The sequence below is a fragment of the Nannizzia gypsea genome, genomic scaffold, assembly GCF_000150975.2.
Source record: "Nannizzia gypsea CBS 118893 supercont1.1 genomic scaffold, whole genome shotgun sequence".
NCBI classification, from domain to species: domain Eukaryota; kingdom Fungi; phylum Ascomycota; class Eurotiomycetes; order Onygenales; family Arthrodermataceae; genus Nannizzia; species Nannizzia gypsea.
In genome coordinates, this window is record NW_003345201.1 from 3,067,755 (window position 1) to 3,093,067 (window position 25,313).

The following is a 25,313-nucleotide window of genomic DNA, read 5'->3' on the forward strand; positions in this document are numbered from 1 at the left end:
CTAGACAGATGTAGATGGCCGGTAGGACGTGGGTGTATAGCACGTATCGGAGGTAAGGAGTTAACAAAGGAGCAGAGAAGGGAGAAGGCGAAGACGGCGACGACGACGACAACGACGAGCGAGAGTCAAAGACGCGTCGCTTTGAGGATGCAGCGTCAAGGATGGTCTGGCAGGCGAGGGCTTCGCGGGACAAGACGGGACCAGGCATCAGCGAATCTAGCATGCTTGTGCCTGGCCCGGTAGAGGTCTCTGGTCAGGCCAGCCATGTACCGGTCAGTGATGACATGCGGCACCGACACTCTCCCTTCGCTCTGCAGACTCTGAACAGCAGCACTTCCTCCTCGTAGTGTTTCCTGGCCACGACCAGCAGCAGCAAGGTCGACCAGCTCGTCTACCCACTCCTGCATCTCGATGCTGAGCCCACGCTTCCGCCGAAGCAGGGAGACCAGGCTCCTAAGCTCCTCGAGCTTCCCGCCAGCTTCGACGAGCGCATCATGCACCCGGACAGCTCGCTGCTGCAGCCTGCGCAGCCTGCTGCGGTCCAAGCAGCCCGCCACATCTTGCGAGGCAAGGCAACCAGCCCGTGACCGAGCAGGTAGATGGCCAGCACGAGACCCCAGGCGTAGGCGAGGGCCATGACCAGGCCCCGGAGAGAGGAGAAACGCAGCTCATGGGTGACGGCAAGGTATATCAGTCCCAGCAGGCCGGACGAGAGCACGATGAGCTGGTACCGGGCGTTGGAGCGGAGGGAGTAGAGCATGCGCTCCCGCGGCGACCTATGGCCCGAGTCGAGATACTCCCCTAGGAACGGCAGTATTGCCCTGAATCGTAAGTCAGTATACTATCATCAAAATATCTAGGAGTAGAAAAAGAAGTAGTAAGGTAGACTGTACCAGGTGAGGACGAAGGTGAGCCAGTAGGCGATGCGCCAGAAGACGAGCACGAAGCGGGCAGAGAGCCATATCCCAGCAGGAGCCCGGCTGTCCGGCGGGCTGGAGGCGAGGTCGATGGGCACGAGCAGGACGATGCTGGCCGGCAGAGCGAGGGCGAGGAAGACGGGGACGAGGACGAAGGCGGGAGTCGAGCGCAGGGTGAGGTAGCGCCGCAGCAGGGCCAGGACGAGCAGGCTGATGGCCGCCAGCGACAGCGCCACGAACACGCTCGAGCTGGCCGGCGTCGCCATCACTCCATCAGCAGTAGACGTAGCTATAACAGGATGTAGTTATGAGTTGTAGAAGGTGTAGCAGGAGAAGCTGTAGTCGTAGCTGTAGTCGTAGCTGTAGTTGTAGCAGTAGTTGTAGGCGTAGTTGTAGCTGTAGAAAGGAGAACCATCTATACTTCCTAAAAGGGAAAACCTGAAGCTCATCTCAGTCACGTGATATCGAATTCTGGAGTCGCTTTTTTCTTTTTTCTATACAAAAATAAGAAGAAAGAAAGAAAGACAAATAGATATAATTAATCGATAGAAAGAGATAGTGTGAGAAAGGAGAGAAAGGAAGAGAAGAGAGAGAGGAAAAAGGAGGCGAGGCCAGGGGAAGAAAGAGGAAGAAAGAGTCCAGGGAGAAAGAGGCCAGGGAGGCAGGCAGAGTCATGGTCATGGTCATGGTCATGGCTGTGGTCATCATCATGATTAATCAGGGCGCTGGGCCGAGATGAAGACGGCGCAGGAAGAGCTGAGGCTGCAGATGAGACGAAAGGATGAAGATACGAGTAGAAGCAGTAAAGTGGTAGAAGTAGCAGTAGTAAGAGTAGTACGAGTGTCAAAGTAGTAGGAGAGAAGAGGAAACAGGAAGAGGCAGAAGGCTGAGAAGGAAGAAAGAAAGAGAGACAAGCAAGCAGTATTATCCACGGGTCAAGGCAGTAACTCGACTCTCTTCTCTTCTACAGTAATAGACATAGCCATAGACATAGACACTTCTCTTCTCTTCCTCTCTTCCTCTTCCTGTCTATCTTCTTCTTCTCTTCTTCTTCCTCTCTACCGCCTGACTGTAACTACCTGACTGACGCCTGACCTGGCCTGGCCGAGAGCGCGAGAGACGCCTCAAAAGACGCCCAGCCCAAGCAAGCCCCGTTTCACCTTCGCTTCTTCTTCTGCCTCAACCTCGACTCCTGCTTCACTTCCCCTTCACTTCTTCACTTCTACTTCTCTTACTCTCTTCTTCTTCTTCTTCTTCTTCTCTTCTTCTGCACTTCTGCTATTCAACATCTACGAACCAGCTGTCTCAACTCGACTGACCTCGACGGCCCCTTGTCCATGCAGCTGGCACCCGCTCGCATCGCCCGGTCTCACCACCGTCTCCTCCTCTTCCTCCTCCTCCACCGCCTCCTGCTGCTGCTCGTCTCACCATGAACACCTTCCACCAGATGCCCGCGCCCGCGCCCGCGGCCGGCGCGAAGCCGCAGGCAGGCCAGAGGGCCGCCGACAGCCAGTCCATCTTCAAGCTTGTGGTGCAGGCGCTGCAGGCCCAGGGCCCCTTTACCGGCTGGCGAGAGGCCTTCCCCATGCGAGACCGCGCCTTCAAGACAATGACTATGTGCGTGCCTACCACTCTTACCACCGCTTACTCTTTAAGTAATCCACAGTTCCTGTCTGCGGACCACGCCTCCCGGCCCTCTACCCGCCATCGCCAGCTGCTCGGTTATTATTCATCGTCTTTATTCTGCTCGTCAATGACGACATGAACTGGCTTTGGTTGTGTGTGTTGGTGCTGCGGTTCCGTGGTTCGGTGTCCAGTCGCTGCTTGCCCACCCAAGTCTCCCTCCCAGAACGAAAAGGAAAAAAAGCTCACTTTCTTCTTCTCTTCGCAACAACAGCATCTCTGCCCTCCGTCTCGCAAAGCCAAGCTGCGATCTAGCGACGACCATCCGGAACGCCCTCATATTCGAAGAACGCACTTTTAGAGAGGCCAACGAGAAGGTAGTCTTCTTCCTCTTTCCTCTTCTGCTTCCTCTGCTTCTTCTGCCTCTACCGCAAGACTAAGACGTTGTTGACACGGATAGGCCGATTATGAACGCATATTAAGCGAGAGACACACGAAGATCCGTGATTCTCGGCAGCAGCAGGCCATGATGATGCAGAATGGCATGATGCAGCATGCAAACCAGCAACAGCAGCAACAGCAGCAGCAGCAGCAGCAGCAGCAGCAGCAGAACGGGGGCATGCAGGTTCCCCCCTCGCAGATGAACTTGCTCGCAGCGATGCAACGTCAGCAACAGCAGCAGCAGCAACAGCAACAGCCGATGCAGGGTTCACCGCTCCCAGGACAGGTGCCAAACGGACGTATGAATCTTCAACACATGCAGCCACAGCAGACACAAGCTTCGCCATTCCTCCCACAGCACATCGCACGACAGCAGTTGCCTCGCCAAGGACTTGGTATGCTCCAAGACCTGGGAAATCTCGCCCCTAATGAGCTCCAAGATGTCAACGCTCTGGCGGATCAGATGTTCCGTAACACCTCCCCCGAAAACATGGAGAAGATCAAGATGAGCCTGCAGAACATGCCCCCAGAACAAAAGGAGATGTTCGCTCAAAGAGATAGATCCCGTTTTTCACGTCTTTCAGATCACAGGCCTGTCCCAGCTCAGAAAACGGCGGCTGGAACGCATGGGGCATGGCGGGATGGATCCCGCGCAGCAGGCCACGATGATGGCCCAGATGAGTGGCCAGCCTATCATGGGAATGCAGCAGCACAATATCCCCATCAGTCAGCCAGAACTTGCCTTTAACGGCAATATAGACCAGATCCAGGGCCAGCAGGAAGACGGTCTGCGTTCACAGGAGGCTGGCCAGCTTGTTGTGCCTGCGACTGCTAACCCGCCCAACGCTACAATGCTAAACCCCCAGTTTGCTGCAGCTCAGGCTCAGCGCTTCCAGAACCAGCAGCAGCAGCAGCAGCAGCAGCCAGGAACTAGGCCTACTATGAATCCTGCGTTACTCGCACAGCAGCAACAACAGCAACAACAAAATTCAATGAACAAAGGTGCACATTTCCAGATACCGCCTGAACAGGCACGTAACCAAGCCGCTATGAACAACCAGCTCGCCATGTCTTCACAGCCAAATCAGCCAAACCAGATAGCACAGCAACTACCGCCTCAGGGGCCAACTCCCGCCATGCCTATGCCCGCTAATTCCACCGGCCAGCCTCCGCAACAGCAACCTGCCCAGGCTGGCGGAGCAGCCCGTCCTATAGTTCCCCCTAATTTCCCCCAACAACTCCGCGACCAGCTCTCACAGATGACTCCGCAGAATGCAGCCGCTTTCCTGGAAAGCTATACCAAACAGTTGAGATTTCGACAGGCCGCTGAGAACCGCGCGAACCAGCTAGGTGTTGCCGGACAGAATCAGGTCCCTCAGCCAGGTCAGCCACCACAGCAACAGCCCGCGGATCCAAATCAACCACCCCAGAACCTGAACCAAGGCCTGCAATTCGGCGCTGACCCGAACATGCGCAATACCATGGCAATGCAACAACATATCATGGGCCCAGGTGGAGTGCCCATGCGCCCACAGACATCACAGCAACCACAGCAACAACAGCCACAGCCAGGCATGCCGCAAGCTCAACCCACCCAGCACCCTGCATCATCCCCCTTTCAACCTCAGGCTCAACCTCAGTCTCAGACAGACATTGCCCGCCAACAATTCATGCGAGAACTTTCCGAGGATCAAATCCGCGAAATGGACCGCCTTCCTTTCCCTCCAAGCATCTTCAACCCCAACATGGCAGGCATGCCAAATCCTCCTCCTGTTCCCAAAATCCTCAAGACATGGGGTCAGCTTAAGCAGTGGGCTAGCCAGAACCCCCAGGCTATGGGCCAACTCACAATGCAGAGACTGCTTGCACTTCAGAAGATGCATTTCCACGGCGTGCAGAAGGAGATAGCTAGCCGATACCAGGCCCACGCTCAGGCCCAAGCTCAAGCTCAGGCGCAGGCACAGGCACAGCTAGCAGCAGCACAGGGACATGGCCCGAATTTCATGCCCCAGCAGCTTCAGTCGCCCTTCCAGCCACCGGGACAACCCCAGCAGGCCCAGCAGCAACCTCAGCAGCAAGCCCAGCAACAGCAAAATGCCAATGCTCAGCAGCCGGCCCCAGGGTTCAACCAGCAAGCTTTCCAACAACAGCCCAGAACTACCCAACCAGGGCAGCAACCGGGACAGATGGGTCAGTTCGCTCAGCAACTGGGTCAACCAGGACAGCCAGGCCAGCCGGGGCAAGTACCGGCAGGAATGTTCCGGCCTGTCACCATGAATGACATACAGATTGCACGGCAACAGCTAGGCGTACGAGCACAGAAGTTTAGCGATGAAGCACTGAGGGTTATACTGGAAAAGAACCGACAGAAACAGATCCTCAAGGCCCGCGGTATCCCAACGGGCCAGCCTCAGAACCAGGCTCAGCTACAGGTTTCGGGATTCATGCCTCAGCAGCAACAACAACAACAACAACAACAACAACAGCCGCAGCAGCCGCCGCCACAGCAGCAGCAGCAGCAACAGCAATCACAGGCAGGTCCTATGCAAAACCTTGGCCTTGGAGTCTTACCCGAATATCCCCCAACTTCTCAGCAGCAGCAGAACATGCAGCCGCCCATCTCCTCTAGTCCAATGCAGCCAGGCATCACTCAGCCAAACTCCACCCAACCCATGGTCAAGCCCGTGGTAGCTCCTACAACAGGGCCCCCACCAGCTAAACAACGGGTCGTTCCAACAACCAAGCCTACACCAGTCCCGGTCTCTGTTCCCGCTCCACCTCAGGGCCTAAAACGACCTAACCCATCCGACACTGAATCCCGGCCTGGCGCAATGGAATCAACCCCCCAGCCAAACCCCAACGTCAAACCCATGCCTATTCCCATGCCACAGTTTACTCCAGCCCAAGTAGCGGCCATGAACCCCCAGCAACGGGCCCAGGTCGAAGCACACCTTCGCCGCCAAGCGCAAATGATGGCCCAAGGCCAACTTCAACTGCCCAACTTATTCCAGCGACGCACAAAGGAGGCAACGGTTGAAGCTTGGTCACGGCTTCCCGACCCCATCAAGCGCGCGTATGATGACGAAGTTCGAAATGATACTGAATTTGCCCCTGTGCCTATGACGCCAGAGGAATACGCTACTGCATCTCAGCAACTTAGAGACGGTGTTGATATGATTGCTAATATGGATGCCTTGATTCTTTGGTTTGCCAAGTTTAGGGAGCAGGAACGCTCCCTGAGAATGCTGATGCAAATGGTAAGCACCGTCATTATTATTCACTTATTCGTTTCTTTCGCATTCTCCCTCCCCCCTCCTTTTCCATACAAGGCGGCTGCTAACTATTAAAACAGAGGATGAAGTTGATAAAACAATTCAAGCCGAATGACTGGACGGTCGCGGACCAGCTTACTTGCAAGTCCGAATACGTTGGCTCTGCTCTAACATTTATCCAACGCTGCTATATGGTAATGATCTCCCGTCGACCAAATGCACAAAACCAGCAGGGAATGCAACAGGCTCAACAGGTTCAACAGGCTCAACAGGTACAGCAGCAACAGTTCCAGATGCATATGCAACAGCAAGCTCAAGCAGCCGGACAAGCTCATATGCTACAGGCGCAGCAAGCTGCTGCTGCTGCTGCTGCTAATACCGCAAGAGTTTCTGCTAGCCCTCAGACCCCAGCTCAGACAAGCGTGCCTCTCAATGCTGTTAACCTCCAGCAACTTGAGCAACAAGAGCGAGCCAAACGAGGGCAATCTCAGAACCCCGTCCCACCGACTGCCCCCACTACCCGACAGCCGCCATATCAGATCGGCGCCACGTCTCCACAGGGCATCCCTCGCGCTTATGGGCCCCACCATGTAACCAAGGAGAATCTCATGATCCCAGACCCGAAGAGGCGAAAGAAGCGTGCCAACGAGTCACCCGTTAAGACCAACAAGTCTCCCGCGAGCAAGAATCAGCAACTCAAGGCCACTCCACCTGCCACAACACCAGTGGCCACCACTAAGAACGCAACTCCACCAGCACAAGTGTTCAGATGCAGAGTCAGTGACTGTTTGCAGCGTTTCAGGGGCTTCCCGTCCCAGGCGGCATTGGACCAACACGTTCAAGAAACGCATACAGCTGAAGAACCTATCGGAAACCCTCTTGACTACCTTCTGGAAAGCTTCAAAGTTGGGTTCGGTACGAACAAGGCTGCCAGCCGGTCCGCTGGAGCCGATGCGAAGGCTGTACCTGCTACTACGGGTCCAAGCTCCGTAGCAATGAAACCCTCGCCTTCTCAGCAGGAGAAGTCGTCTGCCCTTAAGAACTCTGCCAGCACCGGTAATGACAAGAAAGATGCTACTGCAGCAGCCACATCGCCCGAGCTACCTGCTACTACTAAGGGTCCCTGGTCTGATATTCCTATCACCCTCGAGATGATACGCATCGCTTTCACCGATCTCGGCGACGAAACCTCCTGCGGCCTCGTCATGGATCCTGTGGATCAAGTCATTGCAGACAAACTCACTGCCCTTGACAGTGAACTCTTTGCAGAAATGACTGCCAAAGACCCATCCTCTGGTCCACGTCAACAACCGTCAGACGATACCCCAGCATCCGCCTCATCTGCAATGATGCAAACCCCACGAGACGGCGAGATGAAGGACGAAGAATTGGCTACTGACACTGATAGCTGGATGCCACTCGATTGGGATAATCTCCCCGAAACTCTCGACGACGACATGCTCATGGCCGACGGATGGCAAAGCGTCAATTGGGATGCAATGGAACTCAACGACAATCTCACCGATGATTCCAAGATCCGCCCTGAGAGACCGATCTACTCTATCTAACTTACTCACGGATTCTTGCTTCCGTCATCTTTTTCACTATTTTCTCATCTCACTTTTTGTTTCTCACTTTTTTTTTCACCCGCTTTTACTCGTTTGACTGGGTGTTGACCACCGCACAAAAATTTGAACAACTATCAAAGGAACCGGTTAATTGGATTTGTTGACATAAATACCCTGGGTTAATCACGTTGGGATAGGAACGGAGGAATGGGGTTGGCAAACTAAAAAACATGCTTTTTTCTTCTTTTGGTCCGGATGGGTGTTTTTCTTTTCCTTCTAGGTTTCTTGCTGTTTACTGCCATATCTCGTCTGTTTCAAATGGCTTCTACTTTTGCCAATCTGCCTATTTAGGCTTCTCTAATTCTCTATCTACTTTCATACTTTATCGCAGCAAGGCGTTTTCCGGTTCAGGAGGGAGTTTTTTCGTCATGATACCTCCAAGTTCGATCGTTACTGCTTTTAACTACGGATAACTAATACCTGGCTTCTATTCAGTTGGTTTTTGATATTATCGGCTTTTTCAACTGTACTTCTGTTATCCAACCTTGCTGTCTGCGTTCTGGTTTCGTTTTACCTTGCTTCGTTTTCATTGAGCGGACAGGCTTATACAGGCATGTGAGCTATGCACGGTCATGCACCGACTAATAAGCTACGGTTAACCAGCTCTTTTTAATGTTCACCGTGTTTACCAGATGCACGCTTGTACGTTTTGTATACTAGTTCTCTGAAATAGCGAATTCGATATCTAAAAGTCCTTTTTGCATGACGTTTGTTCACAATATTATGTAATCCATTCATCTAAATCAGGTGACTATCTCTTAAACTTCCTTGGCATATCCACTTTCCAGGTCAGCTGATCCACCTTATCTCGGATCACGTGACAGTGCCCTTGCATTAGACTTTCGTCACTTTGCATCGTCGCGTGCCGAATGATCGGAGGCTCAACCCAACCCCCAGCTTCTGCTCCTTCGGCGGTAACGACGACAGCAACCAGCACACCCACAACCACAACGACACCAGCACTACCTATTCTTCGCTCTCTTTTGGCCGTACTAACCAGCCAGGAGAAGAAGAAGAAGAAGAAGAAGAAGAAGAAGACCTACTATCAGCTTTTACTGAAGGAGCAGAGGAGAGCTGGCCACCATGGTCCCCAAGGCTCTCGTTCCTTTCCTCGTCACCATGATGTTGGTGACGGGGGTTTGCAATACCCTTCTCACCAAGTATCAGGTAGATTTCCCCATCGGTTTTGCATGTCTAATAGAGCTATAGCTGACAGAAAGCAATAGGACATGCAATGTGTGAGGAACTGTGACTCACCCAATCCCAGCGAACGGGTTGCCTTTGAGCAGCCCGTCCTCCAAACGTACGTCTGCCCCTTACTACACATACCTACGATGGCTTCGTCGATGTCACTCAGTTCATAGCTAATGATGTAAACAGACTGCAGATGTTCGTAGGCGAAATGGGCTGCTGGCTGGTCCTTTTCTGCATCGACATCTGGAAAGGCTTCATCGCACCTCGATTCTCCTCCGCACCGCTCTTTACCGACGGATACCAGTCCATCGATAACGATGCAGATGATGAAGCCGATGCCGAGGCTGACGATATACATAAACCCGACGAAGATACAAGGACGCAACTGAGTGGGAACAAGATCTTGCTTCTTGCCCTGCCAGCTTGCTGTGACATCACCGGCACTACGCTGATGAACGTCGGTCTACTCTTCGTCGTTGCTAGTATCTACCAGATGACCCGTGGTGCTCTCGTGCTGTTCGTCGGTCTGTTCAGCGTCATCTTCCTTAAGCGAAAGCTTTACTTCTATCAGTGGTTTTCCTTGGTCTGCGTCGTTCTCGGAGTGGCTCTAGTTGGTCTTGCTGGTGCCATTTTCCCCGATCACCATAAGGCGCCGGTAAACGTCTCCCCCGGTGATGCTGATGCAGTTGGAGTTTTGGTAAGACGAGTTGTAGAAATCATCACCTCCGAAGACAAGCACGTTGATCCTCTCCGTGTCGTTCTCGGTGTTTTCTTGATCGCTTTTGCCCAGATATTCACCGCCTCGCAGTTCGTATTGGAGGAATGGATTCTTGAGAAGTATGCCATGAACCCACTGAAGGTCGTTGGCTGGGAAGGAATTTTTGGATTCCTAGTCACTGCTTTGGCAATGGTCGTTTTGCATTTCACCATCGGTATTACCGAAAGTGGTAGGTTTGGATACTTTGACGCCGTTGAGGGATGGAGAAGCATGACCGGCAACAAGACCGTTGCTTTAACCAGTCTCCTAATTATGATCAGTATCGGGTACGTAATACCATCCGCACCCTGGCTAGAACTGACGCCAATTACTAACTGTTGGTTTACAGGGGCTTCAACTTCTTCGGTCTCAGTGTCACACGCTCCCTATCTGCAACTTCACGAAGCACCATCGACACCTCTAGGACACTCTTCATCTGGCTTGTGTCCCTTGGCCTTGGCTGGGAGACCTTCAAGTGGCTGCAGGTCCTTGGTTTTGCCATGCTTGTCTACGGAACTTTCCTTTTCAACGACATCATCACTCCACCGCTTAAGGCATGCCTACCTTCTGATGAAGAGACCCGTCAACCACTCCTCCCCGAAGAGCCAATTGAACATATATAAACCTAGGCATCCGGATATGGTTTGAATCAATAGGAATATGTTGCGTTTCTTCTGTTGCGTTTATCGATGGGCGTTAGGCACAAGTTTACTTTGGAGTGCGAGCATATTTTTAACATGTTTACTATCGTTATTTCGGGGTTTCTGGTTCACTTCCTATCTTACTTGCATTTCGCTGTCTATGTCCTGGAACTTGCTATGTAGCCCTTTTATTCTTGGATTCATTGCATCATGGCATCATCACATTTGAGCAATTTCCTCACACTGTTATATATCTCCTATTTTCTCTATATCTTCAAACTGCCTTTTGATATTTCAACCAACTTGTATTCTGTTTCCTATCATTTGAAATTAATATCTCACAACCAGTGTAATTTACCTAAGATATCAAATCTAACAGACCAGTAGCTTAGGCACATGACAATTGAGATATAAGCATGGTTAATGAGTATGAAAGAGCACGAGAAAGGTACATTGGCAGTGTAATGTATACATGGTTAGGTATTCTAATTTCCGCGAGCTGTCTACCCCAAAAAAATCCAGGCAGAGTGGGTATAAATAAATGAAATATAGTTATATAAGAACATAGAGTGAGCAAATCTATTGGTGCTGATTAGCATGCTTGATCTAGATGTAAAAACTTCACTACAAAAGGTACACTTACCAAGGATAATCCAATGATCATAGATGTCCAGAAGCAAATGTTCTAAATTTTATGAGATTTAGTTGACAATCCTTTTGCGTAAACGGACTAACAACTCACGTTAAAAGTTTTTCGTCCCTTGACGAATTTTGATCTCTGAGCTGCCACAATAGGCAATTGCAGCATCATTGCAACGAAGCCATATCCTCGCCACTTTTTAGTGATACACACCAATACCAACTCATGCGCAATCGAGCTAACGAGAAATGTAATGGCCATTGCGCCTGGGGCCGAGAAGCGTGTAAGGGAGGAAAAATAGACATGGCGCCGAAGAAAATGGTGGACCGGGAGATTCCATTTCCTCGAAAATTCCAACCTATGGCTCCAATTTTAGTAACGACAGAACATATAGAGATACGCGAATAAAAGCCATAGGCCTCACATACCAGTCACAAGAGTTCCACCAATCAGAGTAAAACCGTCTGTCTGCAAACCGCGTGATTTCGGCAAAGGCCCCCAGTACATACTCAAATATCACAAGGAAGACCAGTAAGAACGTCACCATGAACGGGAATAGGAGCATGCTAATTGTTTCGGCCAGGATCAAAGCCCTTTCGAAGTGTGACGATTGAATTGCACGAAGTCTGGATGCGGAATCGCTCAGAACAGGCACAATGAATTCCTCACTAGTTAGCGTTAAGAGAAAAATACAGCCAAAGACTGCTGCAGCTTTGATAAGCACTTCGATCCAGCGGGTATCCTTAGTTCGTGGGTACTCCAATTCATAACAAAGGGTTGGAAAAAATATGAACTCAATATAGTTCCTCCAAGTGAGGTTCTGAGGGTAAGTAACGCGACCAAGGGGGGAGGTAAGTTCCATAGCTAGGTCTGCCCTCAGTTTTCCAACGTCTTGTTTGGTGTCAGTATCAGAATCATGCGAATCTGCATCGCCATTTGCTGGGTTTGCGGCATCCACTACAAAAGAGGATCTCGGGTAATGGATTGCAGCAGGGTAGGCTTTGGCCTGTGGCTTATCCAGGGCTGATAATCGGCGCTCAGTTTCGCTGAGATGTCCGTTGTAAAATGCATATGAATGCATCTTCATCAAAATGGCCAGGCTATGAAGGGTTAAGAAAACTTGAGATGTCCATGTCCAATTAAGCTTAAACGGTAGTCTAGTTTTCGGTCAGTAATTTGCCCTGTTAAAGCTAACCAGAAAGCGGAATTGCTGGAAAATGGAATTATACATACATGACCCAGAATGAGAGCCACGCAAACTGATATATGCTCTGCACGATCATCCCTCCCACTCCCCACCTAAGGAAGCCCTTACTGCTTCTGATTACTTTGTGGAGTGGCACTGTCACTGCAGTACTAACCACCATAGCCAGGTCGACAAACGCAAGTTCGATCACGTTTGCCGAGAGGAGAGACCAAACATGGACTCTTAGTGGGTATCCAGTATCTTTGATGTTTCTCAGTACGGTGGTAATCACCATAATCACCAAGCTAATCCAAAATAGAACAAAAAAGCCATGAAAGTCACGGTGGTCACTATTGGGATCAAAATGTGATAGTCGTGGTTGATAGTCGATGTTGTAGAACATGCGCTGCTTCGCCTGAGCGCGCACTTGTTTCCGAACATGCGATATTGAGCGAACAGAAGGAGGTGCATCTTCTGCCACAGGAGTTGAGCGGCCACTTTGGGGGCATCAAGTTAGAACAGCTGTAGGTCCCTTCATGGACGAAATGCGACAGCGGATAACTGGCAGAGTATTTACCTTGACAGGCCCGACGGCGTCCTATCCAGCGCCAAATGTGGTCGGTCCATATGGTAGTCAATTGCGCCGCGCAGAGCTCGAGGCCGAAGAACGCCCGATTCTTCCGGATCATTGGGAGTTGGTGCCATGGTTGAGGACAGCTATTATCGCAATACCATGAAGTATATGTATATGTGGCCGCAAAGATGCGCGATAGGGATGCGCGGATATATGTATACCAGCTATTGAATAGCACAAAGCCTAAGGCACAGCCATTGCCAGGATTTGGGGCGGAGGAAAGAGTTTCATATAAATATCTAACACGGAGGATTACAGGTATATACAAACCACGGCCTTGCGGTCGAGTTGGACATATCATGTCAATTGATTCGACCAGGGAGGTTCAGTTTAGCGTTGTTTGTTTTTCCCGCTGACGTCAGAGGATGACTAAGAGCTTACTGTCTACGGAAAGTATTAACATATATCCGGAAAGGCTGAGTCAGCAAAATGTTGGCCCAACTCGAGACACATAGACTGTTGATAACGGAGCAGCGAAGAAAGGCCGTTGACACTCCGTAAAGCATCCAGCATCAATTCGGAGCAGCAGACGGCCTTGTTTGCAACTCCTGCTCCATGTTGAGCACTCCCTAGTCCCCATCGACCTGCCCTGACCCAGCTTGCTCCCCGCTAGGGGTCCTTGCCGTCACCATGACCTCTCGTACGACGCCCCGCAAAACCCCTTGCCTGCGTTTGCACACGCTGATATCAAGCTTTTAGTCAAGCAATTCATCCGCAATGTTCGCGCGTCTAAAACCATTGCCGACGAGCGCGCGGTTATTCAAAAAGAGAGTGCTGCTATCCGGGCAAGCTTCCGAGAGGACAGCACAGATTCTGGCATCCGGTAGGAGGCAGCTATCTTTAACGTACTAGTAGGCTAGTGTTTATTGAAAGGACGCTGACAAGGAGACTAGGAGAAACAATGTTGCCAAACTATTATATTTATTCACATTAGGGGAGAGGACGCATTTTGGGCAGATAGAATGCCTCAAATTGCTTGCCTCGCCACGCTTCGCCGATAAACGACTAGGTTATCTAGGGACTATGTTACTGCTAGATGAAAACCAAGAGGTTTTGACTCTAGTGACCAACTCCTTAAAAAAGTAGGTGATGCTGTGCCCTAAAATTAGGCGCTGTGGAGTGCTAACTTCTATCTGGCAGTGACCTCAACCACTCGAATCAATATGTCGTTGGCCTTGCTTTGTGTACCCTCGGAAATATTGCGTCTGTCGAAATGTCCCGAGATTTGTTCCCTGAAATAGAATCCTTGATATCTACTGCAAACCCTTACATTCGACGAAAGGCAGCCTTATGCGCAATGCGAATCTGCCGTAAGGTACCTGACTTGCAGGAACACTTTGTTGACAAGGCAAAGAACCTTTTGGTGGACCGAAACCACGGAGTTTTACTCAGCGGCCTCACTCTCGCGATTGAATTCTGTGAATATGATGAAATTGAGGGCACAGGAGAAGTCATGGAAAAGTTCCGCCCAATGGCAGCGGGACTGGTGCGGACGCTGAAGGGTTTGACATCCTCTGGCTATGCCCCTGAGCATGACGTGTCGGGTATAACAGACCCATTCTTACAGGTCAAGATTCTGAGGTTCTTGAGAGTTCTCGGGAGAGGAGATGCGGCTACCAGCGAATTAATAAACGATATCCTGGCTCAAGTAGCTACGAACACGGAGTCCAGCAAAAATGTTGGCAACTCTATCCTGTATGAGGCTGTTTTGACAATTCTGGACATTGAAGCCGATTCAGGTCTTCGTGTGCTAGGTGTTAACATCTTGGGAAAATTCTTGTCGAACAAGGATAACAACATTCGATATGTTGCTCTCAATACCCTTGTCAAAGTGGTTGCTGTAGAACCAAACGCTGTTCAGCGGCACAGGAACACAATTCTAGAATGTCTACGAGATCCGGATATCAGCATACGACGGCGAGCTCTGGATCTCAGTTTCACTTTGATCAATGAAGGAAATGTTAGGGTGCTTGTTCGTGAGCTCCTGGCCTTCTTGGAGGTCGCCGATAACGAATTTAAGTCTGCCATGACCACTCAAATCGGTATCGCTGCAAACAAATTTGCTCCAAACGCAAGGTGGCATGTGGACACCATGCTCAGAACTTTGAAACTCGCTGGAAACTACGTGAAGGAGCAGATAATATCGTCATTCGTCCGTCTGATTGCTACCACCCCCGACCTGCAGACTTACTCTGTACAAAAGCTGTATGCAGCGCTGAAGGAAGATATCTCTCAGGAAGGTCTTACCGTAGCCGCATCCTGGGTAATTGGTGAGTTTGGAGATGCCCTCCTCCATGGAGGCCAGTATGAAGAGGAGGAACTGGTGAAAGAGGTGAGGGAGAGTGATATTATCGATCTTTTCATGAACATCCTCAACAGCACATACGCTACGCCTATCGTGACAGAATACATTACTACGGCTGCCATGAAACTCTCTGTCAGGATTTCGGATCCTGCCCAAATTGAGCGAATCCGCAAGTTCCTAAAGACCAAGACTGCAGATCTGAGTGAAGAAATCCAGCAGCGTGCAGTGGAGTATAGCAATTTGTTCGGGTATGAGCAGATAAGGCAGGGAGTTCTCGAAAGGATGCCACCGCCAGAAATACGCGAAGAGCAACGAGTGCTTGGTGAAGTGACCAACAAACGGCAGAGCAGGCTACTGAAGGACAAATCCAAGAAGCCATCTAGGCCCACTGAACAGGACATGCTACTCGACCTCATGGGTGGTGGTTCCGATGCCCCAGCGGAAAGCACATCCGGCAAGGCTAATGGCAGCCAGAACACTGCAGACCTTCTCGCTGACATTCTTGGTGGAGGTGGTGCATCTCAGTCTGCACCACAGCCACAACCCACATCCAGCAAAACGTCAAATGTTAATGACATTATGGATCTCTTCGGTTCCAACGGGTCTTCCCAACAGCAGGCTTCCGCCGGTCTACCGGGGCGACCAACCCCAGTGGCCGCACCCGCCACCCCATCTCCCTCCGCTCACGAGGTCTTTAACAAGAATGACCTCCAGGTAACCCTTCAGGTGCAACGAAACAATGCTGGAACATGTCAGATACTGGCGAAGTTCCGTAATCTTTCTGCTCTGGACAGCTTTTCGGGAGTTGGCCTCCAAGCTGCCGTGCCCAAGACCCAGAAGCTCCAGCTGAGCGCCATTAACAAGCCGGACCTTGATGGGGGTGAAGAGGGCGCACAATCAATGAGAATTGCAGCTGCATCCGGCGTAAGTAAACCCTTTTTGGCCCAGGGCTATACCGTTGTATCCTTACTAACATCACTCTACCTTAGTCTCTTCCCCCTAAGCTTCGACTACGCCTTAGGATAAGCTACTCTAAAAATGGCGGAAACCCCAGCGTAGAGCAAGTTGATTGGACCGAGCCATAGATATGCCATGTATGCAATTGTTGTATTTGATATCAATTTCACCACCCCTCCTAACCCTACTACTACCTACCCTTACCCCGACTCTTGGTTTTTGCATAGTGCAAAAAGCATCATTGAACATATCTATACTTGCGTCAATCATGACTTTAATGAGCTGAGAACAAAAAGATATACCTTTTGCAAACGGAGCTACAAATGATTTGGTGAAGGGTTGATACGACTGACACACGCTCAACGTGCATACCTGGGCTACGAAATGACAAAAAGTCTTACTAGACAACAGATAACACGACCTTGACTTCTTGTCTTAAAATAGCATAGCTGAGTCCGTATCAGTAACCAATTCGAGGCCATATTCGCTTTGTAGAATCTAGTATAAACACCCCACCAAGCGAGCTGCAGTGATAACCACCGGATATGGCCGATTCTCACCTTAGTCACCAAGCTGTATATGCAGCTTTCACAAGAGCATCGACAGAATGACGGTCAGAAACCTGGATGAAGGTATGGTATCCAGATGACCCGGTCAAGACTTGCGTTGATTGAGATGGTGTAGAAAGCCAGCCCACCAGGTTTTAGGTAACGGTGTAGCTATGAAACGGCCATGTTGATTTGATCACCAGCAAGACCGGGATATATCGGTAAATAACCAGGGAGATTGAGCGGGTAGTTAAGTAGCTGATGTATATCCATGGATGGGCTGAGAGCACGGAGTACAAGGGGGGCAAAAAGTGGTAGCGGTGGCAGGCAGGTCACCCCTGAGCCGCGCATGACCTGCGTTGCACTCGATCACCGGCAGTTACCTTATTGCCTGCCTGTCTTGAAAACACAAGCAGCCTCGGTGAAACGAGGCAGTCAGTCAGTCAGCCAGGCGGTCAGTCAGAGTCAGGGTCAGAGTCAGGTATATCGACTGGGAAAGCGAGACATGACTGCGGAAGCCTGGAGATGTTCGGGGGTGTGTTGCGTTGAGCCTTGCTTGTCCTTCGTCGGCTGATGGGGGCCATCCTTTGTGGATTTACGTGCATAGCCTGCAGACTACAGACTGCAAGGGAAGGAGGATCATTCCTTCATGGCAGGCAAGTAAGTAGTAATCGTACTCGGGCTTGCTTGGTCTACGTGCCTGTGTTCTAATGATAGATGGCTTTACGCTGGGTTTTACTGGCCATGTATGTATGGTGTGATACTTGGTTGGACATGGAACGGAAGAGAATGATATTGTAGAAACAAATTGATAGATAGCCAGGGCTGGACATGGCAGCCGACTGGATGTATAGTATTGACAAGATATGAGCTGTATTGAATCCCTCCATTCCAATCCATTCCAATATGAGTTCCCCTTGATAGACTAAACAAGAGTGACAATAGAGATATTCGCCCCCTCCCCACCGACCGTTCATATCCAATGAACATGATAATAATGATGTGATGAATTCCTGGAACCCAAACGAGAAAAAACGGACAAACTGACAGAGAATAGCAGGGTAAAGCAAAGCAGTAGTGTACGATATATGTATAGGTAGTGTAGGGGGGAATAAATTCGTATAAAATCGTGATGTGGGAAATAAAATGAAAAAAAGGTAGAGGAGATGGGCAAAGGGGAGAGAAGAAACGGGAAAACGAATTGCAGTATAATAAAAGTCATAAGGTCGTGAATAGTGGTAGTTAAAATATTGTGTATGGGTAGAATGTTATGCCTCGGGGGGAAGACATGACATGGTATTCGAATGTTAGCTTGCAGCCATTGTCTGTTGTTGTCTCCAGCAACAGAGGAGCCGGCCGCACGTATATGTTAGCAAAGAAGAAAGAAAGGGTCATGTCGACAAAGCAAGAAGCAAGCAACAAGACACCGGAAACAGAGAGGAGAAATGGGGGGGGAAAAATGGGAGGAGATAAAGAGATATTAACAAGTGTGTAAGAATAGATAAAGCGGAGAGAGGTTGATCAAGAGACAGCAGAGGCTTTCCTGAAGAAGGCCGGCTTCTTTGGTGGACCACCAAAGGAAATGTCTTCCGTTCCAATGCGCGGCGAATACCGCACTTGGCTGGGAAAGACATGGTAGTAGTTCGGGTTCGGTTTCAGTTCTTGGAACATTTCAGAAGGACGACTTCTTGGGGGAGCAGAAGTAGGCTGGATTGTGACTGGGTCTCTGTGTAGAGGGGATGTGCTCTGAGTGCGCCGGTGGCCGGAGCTACTGCTGCTACTACTGCTGCTGGTGCTGCCGCTTGTTGGCGTGATGATTTTGGGCTGGCGGGTGTTAGGGCGCAAGAAATCACCAGATGGGATGATGGGGGGACTGCTTGCTGGACTGCTGTAGCCAGAATCGTACAGGGTGCCATTCTGTCTGACTGATCGAGGAACAATTGGTTCAACATGGCGGGTATCAAAGGTGGCTGGCACTGTTCCTGCTCTGCGGAGAGTGGGAGGGGCGCGCGATGATGTGGAGGAGGACTTTGAGTGTGTGCCTCGGGTTGGGATGCTGTATGCACTTTGGAAGCGAGGAGGTTCGAAGGTATCCCTCTCTCTGTCTCTGTCTCTTTCCCTTTCCCTTTCCCTTTCTCTTTCCCTATCTCTGTCTCTCTCTCTATCCCTATCTCTTTCTCGCTCTCGTTCTCGCTCCGGCATGCGAGGTCTGGCAGAGGAGCGACGAGCGGTGTCCTTTTCTCGACGGGATGACCCTAGTGGAGTAACATATACTACATTTGGCTTTCCTTCTGCGGCCTTTTGCATTCCAGCTTTGGATCTCATGTATTCACAGGCTCCCTCGATGTCGGCAGCCATCTTGGGGCTCTCCCAGCTGGAAGAGTAGCTTGCATCAGGGTATCTAGCTTTCTCGGTAGGTCTTCGATGTTCTCTGTACGGGCGAGTGTACTCCGGTTCGCTGTAGTCAGAGTCAGAACCAGAGTCAGAAGAGGACTCATCGGAGTACTCTTCTTCGACAGTGGCAGCGTAAGCCGTACGGCTGTGCTTTTCCGAAGTATCTCGACGACGCTCAGTGTCACGGAACTTGGCATTTCTGGCACGACTACTTCTAGTCGATTCTCGGGTCTCCTTTGCCCTCTCCTTTGCGAGACGGTTGGCTTCGCGTTTGATGTGGTCCTTGCTGCTACTGCTGCTGGACTTCCTCTCGTATGTGTCTCTGCCTCTAGTTCTAGAGTGGTGATGTCTTCTCTCGTACTCAGCGTACTTTCTTGAGCTCGCGCGGCGTTCCTCGTAGGGAGAGTCGTCGTCCGAATAACGAGATGGTCTTGGATTTCGGTCTACCGAGACTGGCGAGGGATCTCGAGGAGCCCGACGAGGTTTTGAAGAAGAAGTAGGAGGAGGCGGCGGCTGCTGTCGAGAATCGTACTTTGAACCTTTCGGGTATCCCCTGGGGGTGATATCTTCGAACACACAGTTTTCTCTTGTCCTCGCCGAGCCAGATGAGTTTCTAGCCGCCATCCGCTCCTTTGCAGCAGCGGCAGCTCGTTTTACCTGGTCATACTGAGCACGCTTGTTCTCGTCAGAGATGAGCTCGTAGGCCTCCTGTATCTTCTGGAACTCAGCTGTGCCCTTTTCCCGGAGGGCCTCATCCTGTATCTTGTCGGGATGGAACTTGAGGGCTAGTTTCTTGTATGCAGTCCGGATCTGGGCTGTCTGGGCAGTCGATGGTATCCCAAGGACATCGTAGGGATCATTAGCAGGCAGATCGATCATCTTGGGATGTAAAGATAATGCGTCTTCTCTCCTCTAAAAGTCTGGTTCGAGGGTCGTCAGAGGGAACGGGAAGTATAACTCTATGGCCGCCCACCACTTTTTATTACAACAGGAACGGGGCCGTGGAAGCGAATGCCTGCAGCGAGCGATCGAGGGTGAGCGAGAGTGAGTAATAGTGAATGGCGGAGAATGTCATCTACGGGAAATGACGGGCGAATTAGAAATATAAGAAAGGAGCGTCGGAGGTTGGTTTCGACTGTCAGCGGTACGGACGGCAGAGCGAGGGCGCGAGGTAGCGACAAGGAACGGAGATAGCGAGGGAGAAAAAAGCCACCGCTGATGATGATGATGACGAGGGAGTCGAGATGCTTGCCACCTCGACAGCCCCGAACGATTCGTGATGGGCTGTGGCTGTGGTGTCGACGTTGCTGTCCGTAAGTGTAGGTATGTCCGTCTCTCTGTCTGTCCCGAGTTGGCAGAAGATGCGAGAGAGAGCGGGCGAAAGCGACGGACAGAACAAGGAACGAGGAACGAGCAGGGCCCTGGCTATTAGTAACTCCCAAGACGACTCGAGAAGCGCAAAGTAAGGCAAAGCAACGCAGCTAGAAGATGCGCCACGCTTTCCCCCGTCGTCTCAAAGCATAAGCAAGGGCAGAGAGAGAAGAAGGCTTTCGGGCCTTATTTTTTATGTAAGGTGGCCAACACAGCAAGTACGGAGTAGCAGCAGAGGCCCTAGGGGGGTTTTGGTGGTTAGTTAGCCACAGGAGTCCCTTTTCTTTGCTTTTCTTTGCCTTTCTTTGCTTTTCTCTCGGAGAGGAGGAGGAGGAAGAGGGTCGGCTTGGTACTTTATAAGTATCTTCCCGGCGACGGGATGAGCAGTGAGTGTTTGGCAGCGAAGTAATGGTGAGTGAGATGGTCGATTGATAGAAGATGTCCCTGACAACGATAGTGATGAAACAGGACTTCACGACTTCACGGCTTCACGGCTTCACGGCTTCAGAAGACGGCGCTGCAGGCCTGACCAGTGGATCAGATCAGACCAGAACAAGACGAAGACGACGACGACGAAGACGAGAGGAAGCAGCGGTGTGGAGAGCGAGGCAGTTGAAGCATGCTAAATATACCTGAAATACGCATACAAGTGCATGTAACTAGGGGCAGTTACCATGCTAACTTCATGCAAAAGGGAAAAGCAGGGCGACTGGTTAACCAAGCAACGCGCCCCGAGCCGTCAGGTCTGAGGCAGACAGATATACAGACCGTCAAGGCGCCGGACTGCGCAGCTAGTGCTATAACTACTTGAGAGCAAGGCTGGAGAGCCCCTTATTACCGCCCTGGCAGCGACAAGCGCCGACAAATTCCAGCTAACGAACAACCCAGCAGCGTCTTCTGTGACGCCGTGATGTGATGGAAGAGGAGGGTGTGAAGGCCCGGCGCTTCGAGATGTGATTCGACTGGGCCTTTCCACCCTCCATCTCACTCCCTCTTCTTTCTTTTTTCTACACAAGTAACTCACTAGCCAGCAGGTTAACTGGTTAGTTACTAAGGAGGGGAATGAAGCGTGCTTATCGATATATGATATGATAGATAGGCGGCTACTGTCCGCGGTGCTGATCGGTGGCCTTGATGGAGCGTTGCTTTCAGGCTATCAAACTCTCAAAGAAGTGCATCAACGGTCATTAACTATCAACACCATCATCACTTCTGCTTTCCGCCTGACTGGGCTTGACATGAAAGCCTTGCAAGTAACTATCTATAGATACTTACTAACGAGTTGGCTAGTTATAGGGTACAAGGGGTGCGCCTTTCAGGCCCTGCTGGCCACTTGTCGAGGTCGTCAGGCATCAGGATAAAATAAGAATTAAAACAAAAAAAAGGGAGAAACAGAGGGGAGCATTTCATTCTTCTTATTTCGTCATCGATGACTCCCTGCTGTCCAATCGCCAGGCGCTTGCTCGACTGCGTTCGAAACAGGGGCTGTGGTTACATATACGTACGGTAACTCCTGAAGATGTTGAAGAAAGACGGAAGACGAACACCTGCAATTTAACGGCAACAACAGCAGCAAACTACGAATGACAAAACGGGTACATCGATATACATCAACTCACTACGCCGGAACCGTTCCTGTCTCGAAAAAGGCAGATTTAGTTACGGTTTCCTCATCTTTTTCTTTGCCCTCGGGAACCCGGTCCGCCAGAACCGTCCCCATAACTAGTCGACTACCTACATATGTCAAACGTTAAGGCGAGCCCGTGGAAATGCTGCAAGAAGTACACTTACACTATCAGATGGCCGGGCTGGTGGCCAACTGATCGATGGGGGAGACCCAGTGGGAACTCTCAAAACGAGCCAGACGTCGGCTTTTTGCCATCCAGCTGACTGTGAAGCAAAAGTCAGCTAGTCAACGACCGGCTACAGTTATCAAAACAGCCAAAGAGGCCCATGGAAAGATCGGACTAGACCCGAGAAACTTCCAGTCGTTGCTTTTTTCGTCTTTCTCGATGTGATGGAGAGAAGAAGAGCGGAAGCGGAAGTCTTGTCTGACTGAGTACGGAGTATAGGTACCTGGTTGCTCCTTTGTCGCCGCAGATGAGAGGGCTGCTGCTACTAGTTACACAAGCCGAAGGGAGAGAGAATCCTCTCGAGGATCCAGGGACCATAACTTATACACATCATCTTACATATAGATCCTCCCGTGGCCTTCTATATACGCCGGTGGCACGGGGCTGAAGGCCTCCCCCGGACCCTTGGATTACGGAGTTATTCTTGGTTTCTATGCCAGAGAACGGATACGCAGCTGTGGGGATGCCAGCCAACTACGGAGCAACAACGACTATGTATACGGAGCAACTATGTCACCATTTACTTACACGGTTACTCCATGTTGTGGCTGAAGCGAGATGATCGTACTCGCCCTGACGTAACTCACAAGCCCGATCCACGTTTCCCGTTCCCTGTTCGCCTCAAGGAATGGAACGGGCCTCAAGTCCGCTTCTCCTCCTTCTTCCGCGAGATCACGATCACACTCCCCATGGTATAACTAACTACTACTAGTAGCTATATGTATGCTCACCTAAGCGCCTCTCTTTGACTGCTTTGAGTATGGAACAGTGTTACGGATAGCCCGTCCGGCAGCCAGGACAGCGAGCTAAACGAGCAAGGGGGGGAAGGCCCAAAAGGAAGGTTATGCAAAGCATGAAGAACGCAACAAGCAAACCTTCTCCGTCTTGTCTTCTCCGTCCTGTCTGTCTCTCTTTGCTTCCTACTTATCCCTTTGCCTTCCTCTGCTTCCTCTGCTTCCACAGTGTTCCCGGACGACCCGCTCCTCCTCGCCGCACCCTCCCCTGGGGGGCGGCGTGTAACTATAACTAACTCTTCCTCCTCCATCGACGCAAGCTGATATATTATATTATATACGCCCCCTTCCTTTACACCCTTCATCCCTACCCCCTACCTCCCTAACACACCCCCTCTAAAAAACGGCCCTATGCCAGCATTGCAGCAAGGCACTGGTGCCCCTTGCATTCCAGACGTCTTCTCTCCCCCTCCAGAAGAGAGCGAGAGCGCCAGAGTGCATGCACGCTTTGCGCAAGGGGGTGGTTGATGCCCCTCCTCATCAGCAGCGCCGGCGAAACCTAAAGGCAAAAAAGCAACGACATCCATTAAAAAGAAAAAGAAAGAAAAGAGAAACGGAAAAACGAGCATTTAGAGTGACGAAGATTAAGGGCGGGACGATAACGATAACTGCTTGCATATAACTAGGAACTAACTTACTCAGTTGTCTGGAGGCCGGAGCAGTTATCGATAAGTAACTTACTAGTGAAAGTGGCACCCCCTCGGACGGGTAACTGCTCGGTATAGATTTAGATACTTACAAAGACAGCTATGTCCCCCCTCACTTTAGCAGTTTTAACTAGTTGGTTAACTGGTTATCCGGGGTTGGATATCATATTTCTTACACAGCGCCAACCCCGTCTTCCAAGGACGAGCAACAAGTCACCTGCATCATCCGCTCAGCAAGCCGTGTTACATACAGTGAAGCAACCGCCCAGAGCGATGTGATAGGTAGTCGAACCCTTCGACGATAGTTACCGAGAAAGCCCATCTTAAACCATCCCAGGTGCTGTTCTCTCTCTCTCCCCTTCCACGCCCTGAATGGCGGTGATGAAATGGCAACGCCCCAGACAACAGCCAGCCATACAGGCCGAGCCAAGGCGTACGGAGTGAAATAAGTGAAAAACCAACCGTCCAATCCCTCTTTTTATTTTATCGTCTCTTCTCCCGATACGCTGCTCTCTGCCGCTGCGGTTCCAGAGGGCGAGGGAAGTGGAGGTTCCAGGTCCGGGTGCTGGATGTGGTTGTGTCCACGACAGCGAAATGGATGGCCTCTACGGCCTGCGGTTGGCTGGATGTTCTCGCCTGGAGCTGCAGGCCATGCGCATCGTTGCTGGGCATGGATTATATGCTGCTCGTCTCATTATTACGCTCGTTCGTGCATGATGCAGGGACTGATTGGCTGCGGCCATCGATCTAAGGTGATCCAGGACAGGGTCGGCTTGCTCCATGCCCATCCGTCTGTGTGGAGCGAGGGAGAAGAGAGGGGGGGGGGGGGGAAAGGGGTGGGATGGGCCCTTTGGCCTTGACCACTCAGCTGTTAGCTGTCGCGCTCGAGTTCGTACAGCGAGTTGGAGCATGGGGAAAGAAGTCGAGCTCCTTGCGCCCCTCCCTTGCTTGCATGAGCATGAGAATCATCACCGTGGTAACTCCGTAACTACCTATGGCAGGTTCACGTTCAAGTTCTGGATGACAAGGGTTGGACGAACAGATAGCTAGCTAACTAGTTAGATGTCTCCCCCACGGCGATGATAAGTTACAGTATATATCGGGATCATAGGACAATATCAGACTGTTGTCAATCTCCCATGCTGATGCATCATGGGTTGTCTGATTATAAGAGGAGACACTGCACCAACACTGCGATATTCAAAGACCGGATCCTTATTCGGGGAGCTAACCGGTTATCCATCTTCGTGCAGCAGCTGGACGGGAATTGTCATTCCGCTTCAAGGCCATGCATACACCCGAGGTCACCCAGGAAACCCTTCTGTGGAGCAACCTGTAGAGGCATTATTGTCATCGCTTGACTGAGCCATTCGCTGTTGGCCATATGGAGTTCTGGCTCCCTATAGAGCGAGAAGTAGTCCTCAGAGATAACTTTTCAAACCGTTGGCTCCTCGGCATGGCCTAGCTCTATCGAAGTAAATAAAAACGAGGCGACGTGCGTGATATAAGAG

At 50.9% G+C, this 25,313-nt stretch overlaps 6 protein-coding genes across 6 annotated transcripts in view; 3 read left to right on the top strand and 3 right to left on the bottom strand.

Moving 5' to 3' along the window:
• Positions 1–1,183, bottom strand: part of MGYG_01125 (LMBR1 domain-containing protein) — a gene marked incomplete at both ends in the record, with an annotated part of 2,408 nt that extends 1,225 nt beyond the window's left edge. Inside the window, 4 exons of the mRNA XM_003176992.1 lie at positions 7–247; positions 294–414; positions 501–821; positions 894–1,183. Of these exons, the coding sequence (XP_003177040.1) occupies positions 7–247; positions 294–414; positions 501–821; positions 894–1,183 (973 nt within the window). The remainder of the gene's footprint in view (positions 1–6; positions 248–293; positions 415–500; positions 822–893) is intronic.
• A 1,163-nt stretch (positions 1,184–2,346) lies between these two features.
• Positions 2,347–7,821, top strand: MGYG_08919 (hypothetical protein; the record flags this gene model as incomplete). Its single annotated transcript, XM_003176993.1, has 5 exons — positions 2,347–2,534; positions 2,815–2,917; positions 3,001–3,524; positions 3,589–6,238; positions 6,334–7,821. 5 exons carry the CDS (start codon positions 2,347–2,349, stop codon positions 7,819–7,821), a joined length of 4,953 nt encoding a protein of 1,650 aa, XP_003177041.1.
• A 1,143-nt stretch (positions 7,822–8,964) lies between these two features.
• Positions 8,965–10,455, top strand: MGYG_01128 (integral membrane protein; the record flags this gene model as incomplete). The annotated part of the gene is made up of 4 exons (XM_003176994.1): positions 8,965–9,048; positions 9,108–9,184; positions 9,262–10,119; positions 10,182–10,455. 4 exons carry the CDS (start codon positions 8,965–8,967, stop codon positions 10,453–10,455), a joined length of 1,293 nt encoding a protein of 430 aa, XP_003177042.1.
• A 570-nt stretch (positions 10,456–11,025) lies between these two features.
• MGYG_01129 (sterol O-acyltransferase 2) lies at positions 11,026–13,004 on the bottom strand (the record flags this gene model as incomplete). Its single annotated transcript, XM_003176995.1, has 6 exons — positions 11,026–11,052; positions 11,117–11,158; positions 11,216–11,471; positions 11,542–12,270; positions 12,347–12,796; positions 12,877–13,004. The coding sequence occupies 6 exons, from the start codon at positions 13,002–13,004 to the stop codon at positions 11,026–11,028; spliced, it is 1,632 nt and encodes a 543-aa protein (XP_003177043.1).
• A 559-nt stretch (positions 13,005–13,563) lies between these two features.
• Positions 13,564–16,323, top strand: MGYG_01130 (AP-1 complex subunit gamma-1; the record flags this gene model as incomplete). The annotated part of the gene is made up of 5 exons (XM_003176996.1): positions 13,564–13,573; positions 13,633–13,756; positions 13,827–14,015; positions 14,074–16,162; positions 16,228–16,323. The coding sequence occupies 5 exons, from the start codon at positions 13,564–13,566 to the stop codon at positions 16,321–16,323; spliced, it is 2,508 nt and encodes an 835-aa protein (XP_003177044.1).
• A 1,941-nt stretch (positions 16,324–18,264) lies between these two features.
• MGYG_01131 (DnaJ domain-containing protein) lies at positions 18,265–20,016 on the bottom strand (the record flags this gene model as incomplete). The annotated part of the gene is made up of 1 exon (XM_003176997.1): positions 18,265–20,016. One exon carries the CDS (start codon positions 20,014–20,016, stop codon positions 18,265–18,267), a length of 1,752 nt encoding a protein of 583 aa, XP_003177045.1.
• Positions 20,017–25,313: the final 5,297 nt, after the last annotated feature.